The 18,445-nt window shown below is 37.6% G+C and overlaps 1 protein-coding gene across 2 annotated transcripts in view; it reads left to right on the forward strand.

Moving 5' to 3' along the window:
• RFTN1 (raftlin, lipid raft linker 1) overlaps window positions 1–18,445 on the forward strand; it is a 97,079-nt gene that overhangs the window by 50,494 nt on the left and 28,140 nt on the right. For both annotated transcript variants that reach the window (XM_042043289.1, XM_042043288.1), the window contains 2 exons: window positions 825–930; window positions 14,456–14,879. In XM_042043289.1, the coding sequence (XP_041899223.1) occupies window positions 825–930; window positions 14,456–14,879 (530 nt within the window). The remainder of the gene's footprint in view (window positions 1–824; window positions 931–14,455; window positions 14,880–18,445) is intronic.

An 18,445-nucleotide genomic window follows, 5' to 3' on the forward strand; every position in this document is an offset into this window, starting at 1 on the left:
TGAGAAAGCAAGTGATTGTCTGGATATCCTCTGTTGATCAGGTGTGTCAGTTTCCTTTCATGGGAGTCTGGAAGAGATGAAAACTGCTTCAGTAGCACTGCTTTACAGTGCATGCCTGCAGACTGTTTCTGAAGATCATTCAGTCCAAACATTCCCTCGGCGTATTTTGACCAATACCTGTTTCCACAGTGCTGATTTGTTCAGCAAATGCATATGGCAGATGCCATTTGCTTTGAATTATTTTAGGAGTTAGTTTCTTCTGAAAGAGAAGGGACTTCAGGCACAGCTTTACATTTCTCAAAAACAAAGAATAAGGGAAGACTGAAGGTTAAACTATTTTTGATCAGCCCCTGATTTTTAGGTGTTGACTTGGAATGGATCTAGATAAGAGAAGGGGTTTCTTTTAACTGCTGTCTGTGAAACGCATCTTATATCAGGCTACCCTGTGGGGCCCAGAACATCTGTCAGACCATTGCATTGGAACCTTCTTTTTGTATATTCTGAGTTATATCACCCGTGCATCTCCTTGGTGTTGGCCCTAGATGCCAGGCTGCCAAAGTGTTTCTTGGACAGAAAAAGAAATCTGGAAGTCCCTGAAGCATTCCTCCATCTGCTGTCATTGGTGTGGTTTGCTCTCCTAGCAAGTGGGTGAGGTACTGTAGCTGCCACTTGTCAGAACTGTGTTGAGCTCAGTGCAGGGAATGTATTGGAACCAAAGTTCTGTCTGAAGTTTAGCTCTCCAGGAGAAATACTTATAAATGGAATATCTGGGTATCCACTTGTAACAACAGAAACTGATTCTTCTTTTCTCTCTGCCTCTTTAGGTCTTCAAAAGGTGATGTCAATGAAGGATATGTCTTGGAGGTAGAATGCTGCTCCTCTTTAAACCACCTTTCAGAGAAAAAGGAGATCCCTGATTTTATTAAGAAAGTGAGTAAAAAGAAAAGAGGGGTAGGGGCACAAACCCGAAAACACAGTATGCTTTTATTTGCACTATAATTACTGTTTCTAGTTCTGTCAACTTGGCAGTAGGGATATGTATCACTGTTACCAGCTGAAATACTGCACTAGGATTTGGTGTTTTGTAATTTTAAGTATCTGAACAGCAGTTTTACTTCTTGACAGAAACAAGTTTGATCATATTATTACTAGAAAATGATTTGTAGTGTCACAGGAGAATGACCTCCCACAGAGGATATCAGTGTAGAACATGGTCCTGTACTGTGCAACGTTTTATGTTGAAGCAATATGTATAATTTCCATTTTAATGTCCAAATATCCTATTGAATAGTACTTTACCTAAAAGGCCTTTTACCTCCAGGGAAACCCCCAGATTATTTAAGTTTTGTTTGAGTATCACATGTTGTTTATCTGATAGAGCTGGTACTGGTTACCTAAATACTTTTGTGAACCAGAATAGGGTTGCTTTCAATTAAGTATTATCTATACTGGGGAATTTGAAGAGAACACTGCAAGCATTTATTTATTGCCTTCTTTTAAAATTTATTTTTGACACTGTAATATTCTGCCAGACTGGAAATTAGCAGGTTATGTCCATTTCAGTGAAAACAGATTCAGATTGTGCTTGCTTCAAATTCTGCAGCATCTGTTGTGTCCTGTTGGATGTTATATAAACTAGCACTGAGTAGTGTATTTATTTAGCCACAGGCTGTGAGTAGGCATACTCCCCTAGCTTTAGTCCATTTGCAGTGATAATATTTCAAAAAATTTCTAGAATAAACTTCAGCACAGGCTTTATGAGCTTGATGGGGACTCATCTTGACAGACTATACTCATCTTCAATCTTTCCTTTTTACTGTGAATTTTAAGAATTGGATTAAAAAGAATGCAGCTGTAACTATCTGATACTTAAAAGATGTATAGATTTTGGTATCAGAAAAACTGAAGCTTTCTGAACACATAATAATATTCAAAAATTTGAGCCCAAATTTTGTTTCAGGTCTAACTGTGTTATTACACTACTATTCTGATGTTATCTTGGATTATTTCAATATATTCACACTTAGGCAAAACTGGTGTAGTTATTGTATACCAGTTTCAACATGTTTGATTTTGTTCTTCAGTTCTTTGAGTCAGAGTAGAAATATAGGCATAACTGTCACAACTGGTAGCAAAATTGTGCATCATTGAAACAGAAAATTTCTTTGCATTTGTGACTTCAGAAAGAGTATGGATAACATGAAAACAAAGTGACAATCCAGGAGTCATCTTATTTCCATAAATACCCAATTCTCAGACTCTTTATAGTGCATTTCTAGACATGGAAATGTTTCTGTTGATAGAAGCCATTTGATTATGGGGTTATGAAGATGCCTTTTTGAAAGATGATAATTTAAATTTTAATAGCAAGAATATATATTTACTGTTTTTCTGTAGGTTGAATATGTCACTCATCCTCAGATGTTATTTGATGTAGAGAAATTTGAAGTTCTTTGAAGCTGTTGCTGTCAAGTGCATGCTGTGTCACTATATCTGATTAAACACATTGTGAAAGTCTCAACACTTTAATGTAAATCTAACTCAGAAACAAGACTTGTTTGGGAGTAGGAATTAATTGTCATATTAACTAATTTGTCTGAGCAACAAAAATAATCCATTGCTTTTAAGAGCAGATAAACCAGATGTTTACAAACAAAATAAATGGAAAAATAAAGGATGTTCTTCAAACAAAGTAGTAACAAAAAGCTGTTAGAGAAGGCAATTCCTTTCTTTAAAAAATGAACAGCCTTATAATTCTTGTCCAACTGTAGAATACAATTGAAGTTAATAGAATGTTTTAACTGAATAGACAAATCCTTTATCTTTTCGTAAGCTTTTCATAATGGAGGCCTTTAACACAGGTTTACCATCTTACTGTATTGCAAATTAGTGTATTTAAAAAAACCCAAACCAAATGGAATAGCCATATTTTCAAAACAGAATAAGAAGTCAAAATTTTCTCCCTGAGCTTGCTAAAAAAAAAATTCCTATACCCTGAGAAAATTAATTTTATTAATTTTATTGTGCACTGCTGAGCAAGTACTACTTACCTTGAGTTTGAACAAGGATGGAATTTTAATAACTTTTCTGGATTGACTTTTTGTTGCATTGAAAATGTGCATCATATTGAATATTAACTGCTTCCTTCTGCAAACACAATACAATTTTGCAATGGCATGCAGCATAGGTAATGTGTGCTTTTTTCTTCTATAACTCTAGATAAATGTGTGAGAGTAATGCGGTAGAAACAAGGAGGTTATTTCACCTGGAGAATGCCTCTTGCTCACTGAAACAAAGTCTCTCAGTACAATGTTGACTATAAAACATAAAAAAAATGCCAAATAAGATTCTCTGGTCAAACCTCTGTTCTGTGCTGAGATCCTTCTGTGCTGCTGGACTTTGTCCCAGTTCTCCACTCTCTTTGCTACTTTTGTGCCACAGCGTCTGGCTATGGCAAGACAGGGAACATTTAAATATTGGGGACATGATGTTGCATAAAATACACTCTTCCCATACTTAAAAATCATGTCAACATCACCACACTGTGTTTATTCTTTGATATCCATGTGGATCTAGTGCAGCTTAACCTGTCCTAAAGAGCTCAAACAGTCCCATGGTGTCTTTGATACATAATTTGTGGGCAGTGAAAGAAGTAACTAAACTGTTGTGTATATACTGTACTGCTGTATTGGTATTAACACTCCTGTCTTTAGCTCTCAGGCAAAACAGAGATTAAAGATTTACTCATCTGCTTTTTAATAAGCAAAGCTAACTTCTGAACTTTTGATCACTGTGGCTCAGATCATTCTGAAGTTGTTGAAAGTAGAGATGTTGCTTATAAGATACCATATTTTGTAATATTTTGACTTGTGTCTCATGTCAAATAGGGTAGCCTTTAATTACTTCCTTAGTTGTTTTTTGTTTCTGTGTATGCTGTTACAAGTTTTTCTTCTGAAAGTGTTTTCTGGAGTCTATGGAGACAAGTAAGGGAAGGAGGAGCTAGGCTGACTTCCCAAGTAAAGATTTATTTTGGATACACAGTCATATGTATGAATGCCAAATATGTTTCTCATGACCTCTGTTTTCTGTATCAGTCTGAGGTACATGCTCTAGAACTGCAACAGGCAGAAGGTTTTACTCCTATATTCACATCTTTGTGGTGTTGGTGACAGGTTAGGAAATGGAGGATTCTTTCTGTACTATGTCTCTCCAGTTCTGACTTCTTAAAATTTAGGAAGCACATCTTTGGATCCTTGGTTATCTCCTTAATAATGCACTGTCAGAGGGAATTCTTGTATGGTATCTTATTTTCAGTGTGACACCATTGCAGGATTCATGTTTCTTGTCTCTTTGGACTCATTATCCTTCTCTGGGGAAGTAGGAAGTATGGTAAGTATAGAAAAGCATGATTTAAAAATGGTGCAGCTTAACTGAAATCCAAAAGCAGGCATCTTCCTTTTGTGTTTTTGGCTAGACATGGATCTCTCCCTGCTGGTCTGTCCTTACTTGTTTCAGAAATTAGTCTAATTTCTTCCAGCCAACCTAAGGCAGTACAGATGAATAATTGATTTTGCATTTTCAGAGGTGGACTGGTTCCTCTTGTAACAGGACTGCCATTGTGAAACACCTTTGTAGTGCTTATTGTGCTGTGAAATCTGCTGGATAAGACAGTGTGTGTCAAATCTGCTCATTGCTGTTTCCTCTCTTGTGCCTTGGTCAAGTTCAGTGAGTACAAATTATTAACACTGGCTCCAAAGCTGCCAGTAAGGTGTCACTCCCTTAACTGATCCTCGGAACAACTTCTGTAGTCCAGAGCATCCTACAAATAATCTTGACTCCTGCAGATGCAGTGACATTGCCAGTAAGTTTTTTGACATTTATTTTATTGCCTAGTAATAGCATTGCTGGGCCATGGAAGTGATGGTAACTTAGAAGTAAGTGAATGGGACCCCAGGGAGGAATCTGCCAACAATATACATTGCAAGGATGCTGCCACCCCTGTAGTTGATCTAGAGCTGGGCTCTGAAAGAGTGACCCCCAGTCCTCTCTGGTACAAAAGCAAGTTGAGTAGAGAATTGCACTATTTTGAAAGAAAGGCTGTACAGTACTAACACACGTGTGAAGAACTTGCAGCCTGCATTGCTGAAAGGATCTACTGTATTTGAACCCTCTTGACAGTTTTATGGAAAAGAGTTATCTTTTCCATAAAAATGTTATCAGGAATAAGACTGGCATGAGGTACAAGTGTGTTTCAAGTGTTAGTTTATGCACTGGAAATTAATACACATTGCTAAGCTGTAGCTGAACTCAATGTGCTCCTGAAGGGCGAGACATTTCTTGGAGCGGTTTGATCTTCCTGCCCGTTATCTGCCCTCGCTCCATTGGAGGGAACCTCAGGCAGGAGACTGGCTTAGTGGTTGGATAAGGGACTGCTACACCCCCTGAACAACCACAGGTCACTCTCACAGCATGTGTCTCTACTTTGGTGATTTAATTAAAATACTGAGATCCTTCTTTTCCTGCGCTCGTGATTTTTTTCACCTCCATTGATCTGTAGTTGTTTTGGAGTTTTCAGAATTACTGCTGTCTTAGTTCATGCACATTGTTTTCTGGAGAATCATCTGTGTTACGGTTCTAATTGGTGAAGAATTTTTTTGTTAGTGTTGCTCTTAAAAGACAGGTTAATTCTCCAGCTTCTTTTAAGTTGCAAGATAGAAGCAGGGTTGAAGTATTTAGGAGGACTTCTGTTTCTCCTCTAAAATAACAGCTAAATACCTATAGGACTTCTCAAGAGCTTTTAAGATCTTTTCCATAGATGATTCTAGTCAAGGGAGTGATTCATTTATTTTCTGCATATTTCCTCACATTAGAATGAACACTTGTTTTGTGTGATCAAAACAAGGGGCTTCACATACCCGTATTTTGTGTGAAAGCAATATGAAATGGTTTTGAACTCTCAGCTTCTGAGTTTCTAAATTCTCTTCAGCATCTAATTATGAAATGGCAAGAAGATGTGGAAGATGAGAAATGTATCAATGTCTCCATACTAAAATGTATTTATATTACTATTTTGTTTGTTAACAGCACGACAAGCAAGCGAGAAGACAAAAATCTGCAATTTCCTAGAAAATATTGAATGCAAAAATTACTATTACAATTTTTTTACTTATAATAGCTAAGAAAAATACTGAGGTTTATATAGCTGTCCTAGCATTTCTCATATTCTTGTCTCTTTCATTACTTACTCTTCATCTCTTAATCTTTACATCGAGATTTATTTTTTAGAAGGAACAAAGAGATGCAGCTGATGTGTTCTTAAGAACTCTAGTGTGTTGGTGGATTTCTTGACTTGGTTGCTGCAGTCCTGCAGGCATTTCTTCTATGAAGTCTGTGTTTTGTTGGTGCCAGGGGTCCTTAGATGGTTGTTGTAATCCTAAGTATAATTCTTTATTTTACATACGTTTTAGCTGGTCGGTTCAGAAGTTTCCTGCAGGGTGTACAGTCAGAGCAGGTGGCAGTAAAAGAGAAAAGGGGAAAAGATTGAGTCTTTAATACTCAGAGGTTTATTCTTCAAATAAATAAGCAGTTCAGATTTATTTCTGTGGCTAGAAAATGACCCTTCTAGAGTCTTGTTTATTACCTAGGATTATTTACCGAGATGTGATCTCAGTCTTTTCTAAAAGCATTTCCATCCTTAAAACAAACCAAAAAAATCCCACCACAAAACCTTCACTCTCCAGGGTATTTGCAAAGGAGCAATACAGCATTATTTCTTTAGTGCATTGTAATGAAAACCATTGCTGAGCACTTAGCTGACAGCTTTGTTTTCTGCATGTTTTCAGTACAAACAGAGCCTCTATTTTATTTTTTAAGTATTTGGATGTTAGCAGTAGTTGTGGTCATGAAGCAGAGCTTGAAACTCAACATCAATAGTTCAGCTGCTTGTAATCTGCTGTGATAATATTTATTAAAGAGCGCTTTGTTAACATTTTCTAAGTGTATATATAACAAGAGATGGTAAAAAATAGCATATACTCTATTTTAAACAGCCTGGTGTGAAGGGAAACATCTGTTCCTGCTTAAGCTTCTTTCAACTTGTGTTCTTTTGACTAAGCCCTGTAAGAGTAGTGTTGATATATATCTTCCATGGACATTGCAAAACTATTTCCAGTACTCTCCCAGGAGCCTGGTTGTGCTTTTATAATCCTTTGCCCCCAGCAGCTTTCAGAGTCATCCCCTTGCCCAAGATAAAAATAGATATTATAAAGTATGTAGTTGATATTTTTAATGATCCTGCTTCTGTCTGGTGGGAAAAAATAACTTTTAAAATAACAATAAATATGATAATGTTTCGTACTGTGCTAGAATAAATTACCAGCAAATTGTTCAAATTGTAATTTTGGCTACGAGTAACAGATGGCTTGATGAAACAATGTGATTTTAAAGAAATGCTCTTTTGTTGATATAAAATAAGTATTCCCTGCAAATTAAATGTAAAGCCTGTAAGTTTGAGACTGAATTCCTACTTTTTAAAATACTTCTGTTGTCCTGAACCTTTTTATTGGTTTGTTTTCACTGCTTGGAACAGAGGTGGACTAAAATCTCTCACATTGAATCACATTATCACTAGTTGCTAAAATGGTTTTTAGATACAACAATCAACCACACGTGTCTGTAAATCTTTATTTTCCCCTTGCTTGTGTTCATCAATTAGTGTAGGAGTTACTGACAAAAGATTCCTGCACAGAACATGGTCTGTGTTTTGAAAAATGCCAGTTCTCTAGAGCAAGAGCTTGGGACAGAATTTCTACAGACTTATTTTAAAAGTGTGTATCAAGTATTTGGGTTGAGTGAGCATTGCTGGCTGCTCTCTAGCAGTTTTTTCCCAAGTCTAAAACAAATTGTAGGGAATAAATCCTAAATTATGTGAATAATTTAATTTACATTTACTTTTTTTCAGATTTAGGGGAAGGGTGGGAGGATACAGGTATATTATGTGGCTTTTGGACAAGTACCACACTCACTGAATCTTCGTAGCATGTGGCCAGCAGTGTCACTCTTTGCCTTCAGCAAAGGAGCAGGTGCTAAAATCAGATGATTTGAGAAGAATCAACACACCCAGGACCACAGAGGATGAGGCTGGTTTCCACACCTGTCATCTAATGAAATATGCTGAAAGGAGCAAGTGTACTTGCACGATGCTGCACTGCATGTTTAGCATGGTTATATTGTTCTCAGGAGTGAATATAATGCAAGCTGCAGAGGAATTTCAAGTTGTTAATCTCACCACTTTTTGGCTCAAGTAGCAGGAGACATATAGCTTACTGTAATTTAGTATCTCCTGCAGCACTGCCTTACGATCCCACCTTCTGTTTTACTCAGCACAGCAGTAAGTTGCAGTAGCTGCTTGCTTCAGTACATTTCTCCCTGTGTTGTTGGTAGTCTTCAGTTCCCTTCTGCAGAGGCTACTACCAAGGAACATGTTGTAAAACTGCAGAGCTTGCTTTCCTGCCCTGTTCAGTGCCTTGTTCTCTACCTTGTTCTAGTTCTTGTGCCTCTGCCAAAAATGCAATGAGGTCTTAAAATGGCAAGTCAATGGTTTGGGATTATGGTAGCATTTTCCAAGGCATCCCTCCAGTGTTTTATCCCTCATGGCCTATTTTGATGTAATTGACAGTGAAAATACTCGGTAATTTGAAAACTCGAATGCAGACTGGGATTTCACTTTCTAAAACCTACATTTATATTCACTTCTGTGTATATGAACATGAACTATCTATCTCAAACTCAAACTGAGTGAGTTTAAACTGGAAGATGTTAAAAATGCATGGGAAATACAGGCTTAAACAATGGAGCATCCTAGTCAGAAAGTTTGCATGGTTTGGAAATCTGCAAGGAGTGAAACAGTCCAGAGTAATAGAACAGAAAAACGATGAGCAGTTGATGCTTTGCTATTTGATTAGCAGAATTATCTTTTTTTTGTAATGTGTTTTTAGAGATGCAAAAATACCAAAGTTGCAGAAGTTTTGAGTTATATAGAAAGAACTAAATCCTCCTTTAGAACATTAGCTAAGCTTAGTTGGTTTTAAAATAAGCAGTAAACTCTTGATGACTGTTCCTGTCTTCTAAGGAAGGAGCATGTAAGACCTACGGAAAACATAAGAGGCAGACTAAAAGCCTGTCTTAATTTTAAACATCTGTTTCCAGAAATGAGCAGACTGGGAGGGGGGTGTACAGTATTTATGATGAAACATGTTCTACTAGATACTAAAGGAGGAGGACATAGTTGGAAGACTGTAGTCTTGAGCATACTTTTCCAGTTCCAACTCCTGGCATACAGTACATAGCATTCTTCTCAAACCACAAGATTATGTTTTTTGCATGAAGATCCTTGGTGCTGTCTGTTCTCAAAGGAGATTTGTTTGAATCCTAAAACAAAGGTAGAGAAATGGACTGATCTGGTTTCTGGTGCACATTATGACACCTAATGCCTTTTACATTGTTCTTTTAAAAACAACAACTAAGTAAACAGACAGACAAGCATTTATTTTATTGACTAAGATAGTTCATACTTGGTTTAAATAGACAGCTATAAGCAAAATTAACCAGCTTTTGTTTCCAAGGCCATATGTTTGGCCCTCAGTAGGATTAAGTAGCAGTCTTTCCCAAAGTTCACAGCAGAGCTAACTAAGTGCATCTGATCATCAAAAATCAGTTCCTTGCTCCTGGAAAATATTCTTTCTCTAAGAGCGTTTTTGCTATGTGTGCTCTTCATAAATTGTTTCTGGGTTTTACTAAATTCTTTCAGTAGCTTGTTATATAATGAACTATATAGCAAACCTGCTAATGAAGTGTTCACTACTAGTGCCTAAGTTTTGAAGGTGTTTTTTCCCAGATCATCGGAAAGTGTAAGCCTTGAGACCATTTAGGACTGCTGTAAACTCAAGTGCCTTGATGACATTAGTAAAACTGCTTTTCCTTTGGACGCATCCCAAAAATGTCCAGCTCCTGGCATTAAAGAGTTAAGAGAAATTCCTAGCACTTACTAAATAATTTGTTTGAAATTCTTATCTGAGAGAGATCCTCATTATTAAATTGCTGTGTGTTGTTTTGTATTTTTATTGATTTTGGTAGAATACTGCCCTGAGCTTGCTGGAAGTGTTTGATTTTCTGTGTGCCATCCCACTGGGATATGATCAGGATCTCCCTGTAAGCAGTTGCTGAAGCTGACAAAAGTGTATGAGTCTGTTCAGCATGGGATCTATATGCTTGATTTTCCAAATTTATAAGAGTACCATCATGCTCGCTGTCAATAGGAGATTATTACAGAGCTGACAACGGAACAAGAAACACAGAGCACAATATGTGGGCTGTACAGTGGATTTGCCAAGTGTCTTTATTCAAAATAGATTTGAAAAGAGAACCTGTATGTGGCTGTTCAAAATGAGCTTTTGAATATGGGTTCTCACATGACTGTGAGAGCTATAGAGTAAAACAAGTACTTTCCAGAAAAGAGGATTTCATCATTCAGCCATGCTGTTGCCAGGTGTGGTTTTACAGATCTTTAATTTAGACTGTCAGCCATTTTCTAATTAAGGTAGGGAGCCTTCAAGAGAATCAGAAATATTTAAAAAGATGGGACATAAATTTGCTACATCAACGTAATATTTAGTGACACTGCTTTGTGCTGCTGATGGCTCCTTTTCTTCCAAATGCAGTATAAAAATAGCAGTCAGGCAGTTCTGAAATAAACAATAGCATTTCACAAATGTTAAGAATGTTAACACAAGTACCCCAGCTAAAATTCAATTAAGGTAGTGACATCAGTGTTGGACACAGTGCTTGTTCCTATTCCTTCTGAAGTTCGTGGGAGATTTGGTATTTATTTCGCAGACAGCAAAGGCTAAATCTGTCATTTTTTCCCCCTTGGGGAAAATGCCAGGTTTCTAATCAAGCAAATTATAGGGATGACATTAAATTCTTTAACTGCCTTGGCCCTCTGTACACATGAAATTTCACCCCTTCTTCAAGCAGATTCTATTTTTAAACTGCCATAAATCCAATTTGATGCAAGCCAGTTGCAAATGTATTTGGATGTACCCACTTGGGGGTTTATCCAGATTGAAATAAATTAGTTAAGTTCTGCTTCTGTGGTTGAACAATAACGTCTTTTGTGATGAAGATCTGGTCTTGTATTTGTGGTTAATATCATCCAAGCAGTACTTTATGAGGCAATGGAAATGTTTCTGTTCCCATCTGGGGAAAAAAGCAAAGAATTTATTTTTTTAAAAAATTTTGTTGGCATTTCCCTTTTCAAAATTTCCCAAGATGTAAAGGGCAAGTATATAGTATATTTGAAGTATAAAAATTGTCGTCAAACCGTTGAAATTAGTATTGATCACCTAATGTAAAGGCATTTTTAATCTAGATTTTTATTTGATGTGAAAAGTGGTAGAGATGTAGTTGTTGTTTTTATGTTTTTTCCTTTCATTTCATACAATGCATTTCCTTTCATACAATGCAGTGTGACACCGACCTTTGTTAGTGCTCTTTGTTAGTGCTCTAAACTGGCAGGTAAAGACAAGTAATTGTGTTATTTGTCTGATCTGGAATATGTCTTGGGTGATCCTGTCCAAGTAGCATCATGTTCTTCCCATTCACTTCAGCTTTACCCCTTCTTCCATACTTTGCCTTCTTACTGATTCCCAGCACTGCATCTGCTGAGATGTTTTCCCAAAAGGCTGTGACAGACATATCTGTCTGTGTGTACCAGCACAGGATTCCTCAAGAGGGTCCAAAACCTGCAGGTGGCTTGCAGAAACAGTCCTTCTGTCCTGTGTATCTCCTGGGAACAGCCTCTCCGGTTACTGAGGTGTGGGTTTGGTTTTGTGGGGGATTTTTTGTTTGTTTGTTTGTTTTGTTGGTTTGTTTGGTCAGTTGGGTTGGTTTTGCTTTTGGTTTTTTTTGAAATTCATATATTCAGTCTTTGAAATACAGGAAACAGAAAATGTGGTTGTACTGGATGGCGTGATTCAGTCTGGATGTGAAGGCAACTAAAATTTAGTAATATTTAAGCTCTCAGCAGGATCCTGAAAACCAAATTGTCCTTGTAGTTTGAATATGTTCAGCCTTTATACTTTCTGATGAGAGCTGTCTTATTCGTGGTTTTGTGAAACGTTGAAAGGAGCTGTGTCTGCTGATGCATCACTTTTCTGTTCTGCAGCTTGCATCACACTTTTGATGTAGCATTTCCTGCTACATTGGCTTTATTGAGAATAATGAGATGCTTGGTTTTGCCATATGTCATTGGGAAAATTTGAAATACATGTTTAAATAAGATTTTGTGTTCTGTAGTGTACAGTATTAACTTTTTTGGGAAAAGTCCTTGAAGATACAAACTCTTTTTTCCAATCTTCTTGCTAAGCTGTTCGACCAATACAGGTGAGACTGTAATTCGGTTCTCAGTTCCTCACATTTCTATTTTGAGAACAAGACCCTCAGAAGAAACACCTCAGCTTCAGGTACTCCTTAGAACAAACACAATTTTTTTGAGTAAGCCAAGACTGTAAAACATGGCTACAGTATCTGTGAAAGCTGTTCCCTCTCATCCATATCACAGCGTGGGAGTCTGATGGAGATTGACAAGCAGTCTTTATTGACCAGGACCAGTAATATTACCAAATATGTACTGTCCTCAAACTCTCTAACAGTTGCATACTAGTTAGATTTCTATAATTAGCTGCCCTGCAACCTACTAAACAAATGTAGTGTTGTGTCTGTGCGTGAGTGATAAGAGATGAAATGAATTTGTAACTCTATCACTAACGATATAAAAAAGTGTTAATCCAGTTACAATGGAGAGTCTGGACCATTGAGCACATTATGAATGCATCTGTCACTGATACTCACTTAAACCTTCCTGAGCAAGGTAAAGGCTAACTTTCTTTGTAGACAGATACCCTTTTGGCCAGGATACTGCTAGTGGTATTTCTATTGTCCTGTTTAGCAATGAGGTTCACTTAAGTCAGCATCCCACATTTCCCAGGCTAAACACCTATGAAGACCATTGTCTTGTTTCCTGGAGGCCTCTGTTTAAATTCCTGTGATCATGAAATGAAGAGGTAATTTAACATGGAAAATATAATAGTGGTTTGAAGGAGGAAGTTCTTGTTGATCAGGCATCGTCTGTAGGTTTGTTTGTTCGGAGCAGTAACACGTTACCAGGAAATAAATGATTCATTAAAAAAAACCAACCCAAAAAAAAAGCGTGTAGAGAAGATGCAGAAATCAGCTTCCTCTTGAATTTAAAAAAGATACAAAATTCTTCCTATTTACTTGCTACTGAAAAAAGTCCCGCTAAACTTTTTTTCCTAAGTTCATGTAACTTGAGCATAGGTGAATAATTAAGGCACTTCAACTCTTTGGAATTTTGTGTTACGCAGACAAAGTGAAATTATTTCTTCATTCTCAAGGCTTTTATTTTTTAAAGATTTATGAGTATTTAGACTTTGCATTATGTGAAGAGTATACATTAAACGGAAACCATTTTGGTGAGTGATTTTGATAAAAGAAGCAGTAGACATTCATATGTTTTCACAGAAGTGTGTCTCGCACTCTCATTTCTCCTGGGTTTGAGGAGGGTGAGGCTGAGGACTCCTTAGTGCTGAGTCTGCCTAAAAGGGATTTCTCTTTCTGCTTCATCTCAAACCTTCGTTAGCTAATGCTGGCTTTATCTAATTGTCATGACTACTAGCCCAGTGCTTTTCTTCTTAGGATCTTTTGTGATCTGATTCCTTCATTTTCCTCCTTTACCTGAAGTGTAAAGGATTAATGATAGAGCCTTTTAGTTTCCTTTTTCTTCTTCTTGGCTCATGTCACAATGCCTTTTTCTATTCTGAGTTCTGTATCTTCCCAAAAGTGATGTATTAAAATAGCTTTGCTTTTAGGCGCTCATTATGTGAAAGTTTGCTGTTTGTGTTTCAATCCAAAATAGGACAAGCAACAACTGTTATTATAGAATTAGTAAGCTTTTCCTTGCATAAATGTCATAATCACACACCTAATACAGCAGAAGATATAATAAAAAGTCTCAGATTTCCTAAGATCAATACAAAAATATTTTTGTAAGAAGTACCACTTCTAGTATTTTATAATAAATAAGCTTTTCAAACAGATTTTATCTCGTGAAGTAATATGTAGGCGTTTTCTCTTTTTTCCATTTTTTTTCTTTCTTTTCCCCCCTCCATTTTCACATTATTTCAGATGGTTTAGGCAACTTTTCATGCTGCTTTTTCAGAATGTAACTTTCATATAAATGCAACATGACAATTTCTAGTGGTAGTGGACAAAAGTAGCAAAATGACATGCTCGCTGCCTTGAAGGGTGTTATTTTTCTGTGTTTCTATTTAGCTAAGACAGGTTGACAGTTAAAAATCTAATCTTCTTCAATTTGTAGATTCAAGATGCTGCAAGTCAAGGCTTGAAATTTGTTGGAATTATACCTCAGTACCATTCCCAAAAGAACTGTCTTGTCAGCGCCTCCCTGACACCTGCCAGTAACAACTCTGTGCAATCAAGAGATAATAAAAATGTTTCAAATTACCCCGAGGATCATGCTTCACCTGATGGCGAGAAAATAGACAGCACTGATGGATGCAGTACTCCAGCACAGAGTGAGCAAAGTGCTGACCAATGTGCCACATCCAGAGAGGGCTGTCGAGGTGAAGGACAGACTGCTGAAGAGCTGAATTCCAAGTCTGTGAAGGGAAGTGAGGAACAGTCTCAACATGAGAACCCGAGTGTGAGAGAAGCAGCAGACAAGACGAATGGACTTGCAGAGAATGAAACACCAGCACGATGTTTAAAACCACTTACTGGCAGTAAGTACTGCGGTGACCTCTCATACATAAAAGCCAAGTTAAAATTGCCTCAGTTACCTTCCCAGCTCCTTTGGGGGGTGGGGGCGCAGCAGGGACATTACCACTGAGATAGTGAAGAAAAGATGCCCCAAATGAGCCACTTAACCTGATTTCAGCATGGTTACACAGTTCACACCAACTAAGCATGAGTCAGATGGCAAAGGAAGAGATGATATAAGCAGGTGCAGCTTTGTTATGGCCCATATGTATGCCTGAGTGTAAAGACTTATTTTTGTCTACTGTTCAGCTGAATTGGTTCATTTCTGTATTTGTTGCCATACCCTGAGAGCTTTTGATCTTTGTATCCCTTTTGTCTGTTTGAATAAAAAGCCCTGCTAATCTGCCTGACAAGCTTTTGCAGCCATAGAAGGAATAATTCACAAAGCCTTATCACAGTTAGCCCCTTTGTAGCAGGTGAACAGATAGCTGGAATTAAACCACCTCAGAAACAGCAGAAATATATGTGATCTGGACTCTGAAGTCTCCTAGTATACTACAGTCAGTCTGGGGGTCAGTGCTACAGTCAGAATTGTAATTACTGGAAAACAGCAGTTATTTTTGTTAATGACCCATGTTTGCTAATTCATAACAAAATCTTGGTAATGGGGCTCATAATAATTTGCCTTCCACTTCCCTTTTTTTCTCTCTCTCTTTTTTTTTTTTAATATTTTTAGCCATATACTAGTTTTATTTCTTTCATTTCTTTGACATATTTTTCCTCAAGTGGGCTTTCCACTTTTTAAATGTCATTTTATGCCATCAGAGACCACAAGTCAAAGCTGAAATCTCAAAATACCCTCCTTAAGGTGTTTGTTGCTCAAAGGTTACTTCTGTAGCAGGAACTGTATTTTAAAATAGGATGTAGACCAGAAAAATTTAGAAAATGAAAAGGAAAAGTATTCTTGCTGTGTTTCCAGTTTAAGCCTTAAAATACATTTATTTTCTATGTTTGTTTAAAATCAAGAAAACCATGTTTACACTCATTTCTCTTACTGCTTTCCTTCATTTCCTTACAGGCTACAAATCTATGCAGGGGGAATGTAGGTGGAATTTCTAAAGCTGGTACTGTCCTTGACTTTAATTTATCCCTATTCTCTAAGGCTTTACATAGATTCAGTCAAAATTCCCATTCGGAATTTTGTATATAGGATCAAGAATGACTTTGCATTGTACTCCTTGGATTATTATCTTGGTTTCCGTTGCAGTTTGGTGTAATTAGCGTTTGGATCCAATTTGGATCACAGTCTAGCAATGTTCCAACACACTGCCTTCAGTTCTTGTTGGGCAAGGGGGCACCCAGATTGGGTCAAAGCATGGCTGTTGTTTGAACAATCTCTTCTGCTCTACAGCCTTAAAGATGCCTTGTCACAACACTAGAATTTTACACGTAAAACCTCTATTAGTTTTATAGTTACAAATTAGTTACCTGCAAGTCTAATCAGATCAGTTCTTTCTCTTTTTATATACGCTATCTTTGAGAGAGTTAACTTAGCAAGTTTAATCATCTCTTTGATGCTATTCCTCTCCATACTGAACATTGAAATTCTTTGCTTCAAGTAACCATGTTCTTAATATTTCTGCATAATGTGAAGCTGATCACCTTTAGTCTTCCCAGCTTTTGTCTGTAACATCCTAGAATTGCTGCTAATTTCCCAGAAAAGAGGGTTTATTTTAAAAATTTATTTAGTTTCCTCAGTTATCTTTCTTTGAGCACTTTTTGACTTTATTTTTCATGCATTTTTTTAATTGCTGAGTTATGCAAATACTTTCCAAGGCTGCAGGTCTGAGAAGGCAGTTTTATTTGATAGCTCATCTAAAGTAGAGATTTTTCAAATCCTGTACAACACTGCTGACTTCTTTATTACTCTTGAATGAATTTTTGTTATTACAGCACTCCCTTTTCCTACCATGGAAAATGTATTTCAGTTTTTGGCACCAGTTCTCCATCCTTCCTTGGGAGTGTGAAGATTGAAAGCATCAGGTGGTTGGATTTTTTTCCCTACGTATTCCATACGAAGTTACCACTCTTGAACTCGTTCTCCCCTACAGAAAGCTTCAGGAAAAAAATTATTATTCCTTACTCTTTGTGGGATCTCAAATGTGCTCTTTATTTTAGGTTTTATACTATTCAAGTTTTATTTTTATGTTTCTTCACTTGATTCCTGAATGTTTTGTAGTGCTCATTCACTTCCCCCCTTTTTAAAAGGCTTTTCAAAGCAATGCTGAAAAAAACAAGGCACAGATATTCCAATGGTATGTCCAAAAGTGCTGTGTTACTTAAAACCCAGACTGAAGGATGTCTTCAGCCATGCTTGAGGAGTCAGGGGCACTGGTGAAATCTGTTGTCAGTAGTGACTTGGGTTAGACAACACCTTCCAGATCTGAGCAATCTGTTCCAGGGCCTCACCACCCTTGCCGTGAAGAATTTCTCCCTAATACCTAATCTAACCCTGCCCTCTTTCAGTCTGAACCCATCACCCCATGTCCTATCACTATGTGCCCTGGTAAAAAATCTCTCGTCATCTCTCTTGTAGGCTCCCTTCAGGTACTGGAAGGTTTCTCTGGGGTCTTTCCAGGCTGAACTGATGCCTTAGGTTTTAACTTTTATATTTTTCAAATCCTGTACTGCCTAGTGTGTAACTCTGAAGTTTCTTGTAGCCTGTTAGCTGCTGTTCTCTCATGCTAGTTAGACATAACAAGCTTCTTCAAGCTTGCTCTCCAAGGACACCCAGATTGCCCTAGGCCCAAAATGTGTAAACTAAGAGGAAGGCAAACTTGGGGTAGTTACATCATTAACTGAAGTTTTAATTGGGGAATTAACCCTGATATGCAAATGAACCAAACTTACAAAAGTGTGAAAAACCCGTGACCTGGGATCCATCTTGGGTGTAGCCTTTGGCCTGCTCTGGGTGTACCTTTGAAAGCCTTTCAAATAAATACCTACCTTTATTCCCTTATTCTTGTCTAGTCTCTGTTTTTAGGTGGCCACTTGAGGTATCAGAACAGCCCAAATTTTCGCAGCCTTTCCTCATAGAAGAAGTGCCTCATTCCTCTAATCATCCTCGTGGCCTCCTCTGGACACATTGCAAACGTCCTTCCTATGCTGGGAGCCCAGACCTGGATGCAATGTTCCAGGTGGGGTCTCACCAGAGAGGAGCAGAGGGGCAGAATCCCCTCCCTTGCCCTGCTGGCCACGCTGCTTTGGATGCGGCCCAGGATATGACTGGATCTCAGGGCTGTGAACAGACATAGCTGGGTCATGTCCAGCTTCTCAGATCAGCGTCTTAATATGCACCAGAAAGATCTCTGTTTTCAACAAAACACTGTTCTGGGGGTCAGAAACAAAATGATGAGAGAAGCTCTGTGAGTGCTTTTCTGAGCTAGGATTTCATTCTTTCTAAACAAGTGGTAAACAGCAAGAGGATTCACATTAATGTTTATTCCTTTCTACTCTATTTGAAATGTAGTTCATGTCTGAGATCATTAGGTCTCTTTTCATGTTGGTTATGGGCTTCCAGCTCTTCTCT

The sequence above is a fragment of the Corvus kubaryi genome, unplaced genomic scaffold, assembly GCF_017639235.1.
Source record: "Corvus kubaryi isolate FWS band 111438036 unplaced genomic scaffold, C.kubaryi_AGA036_p1.0 37398, whole genome shotgun sequence".
In the NCBI taxonomy this organism is placed as follows: domain Eukaryota; kingdom Metazoa; phylum Chordata; class Aves; order Passeriformes; family Corvidae; genus Corvus; species Corvus kubaryi.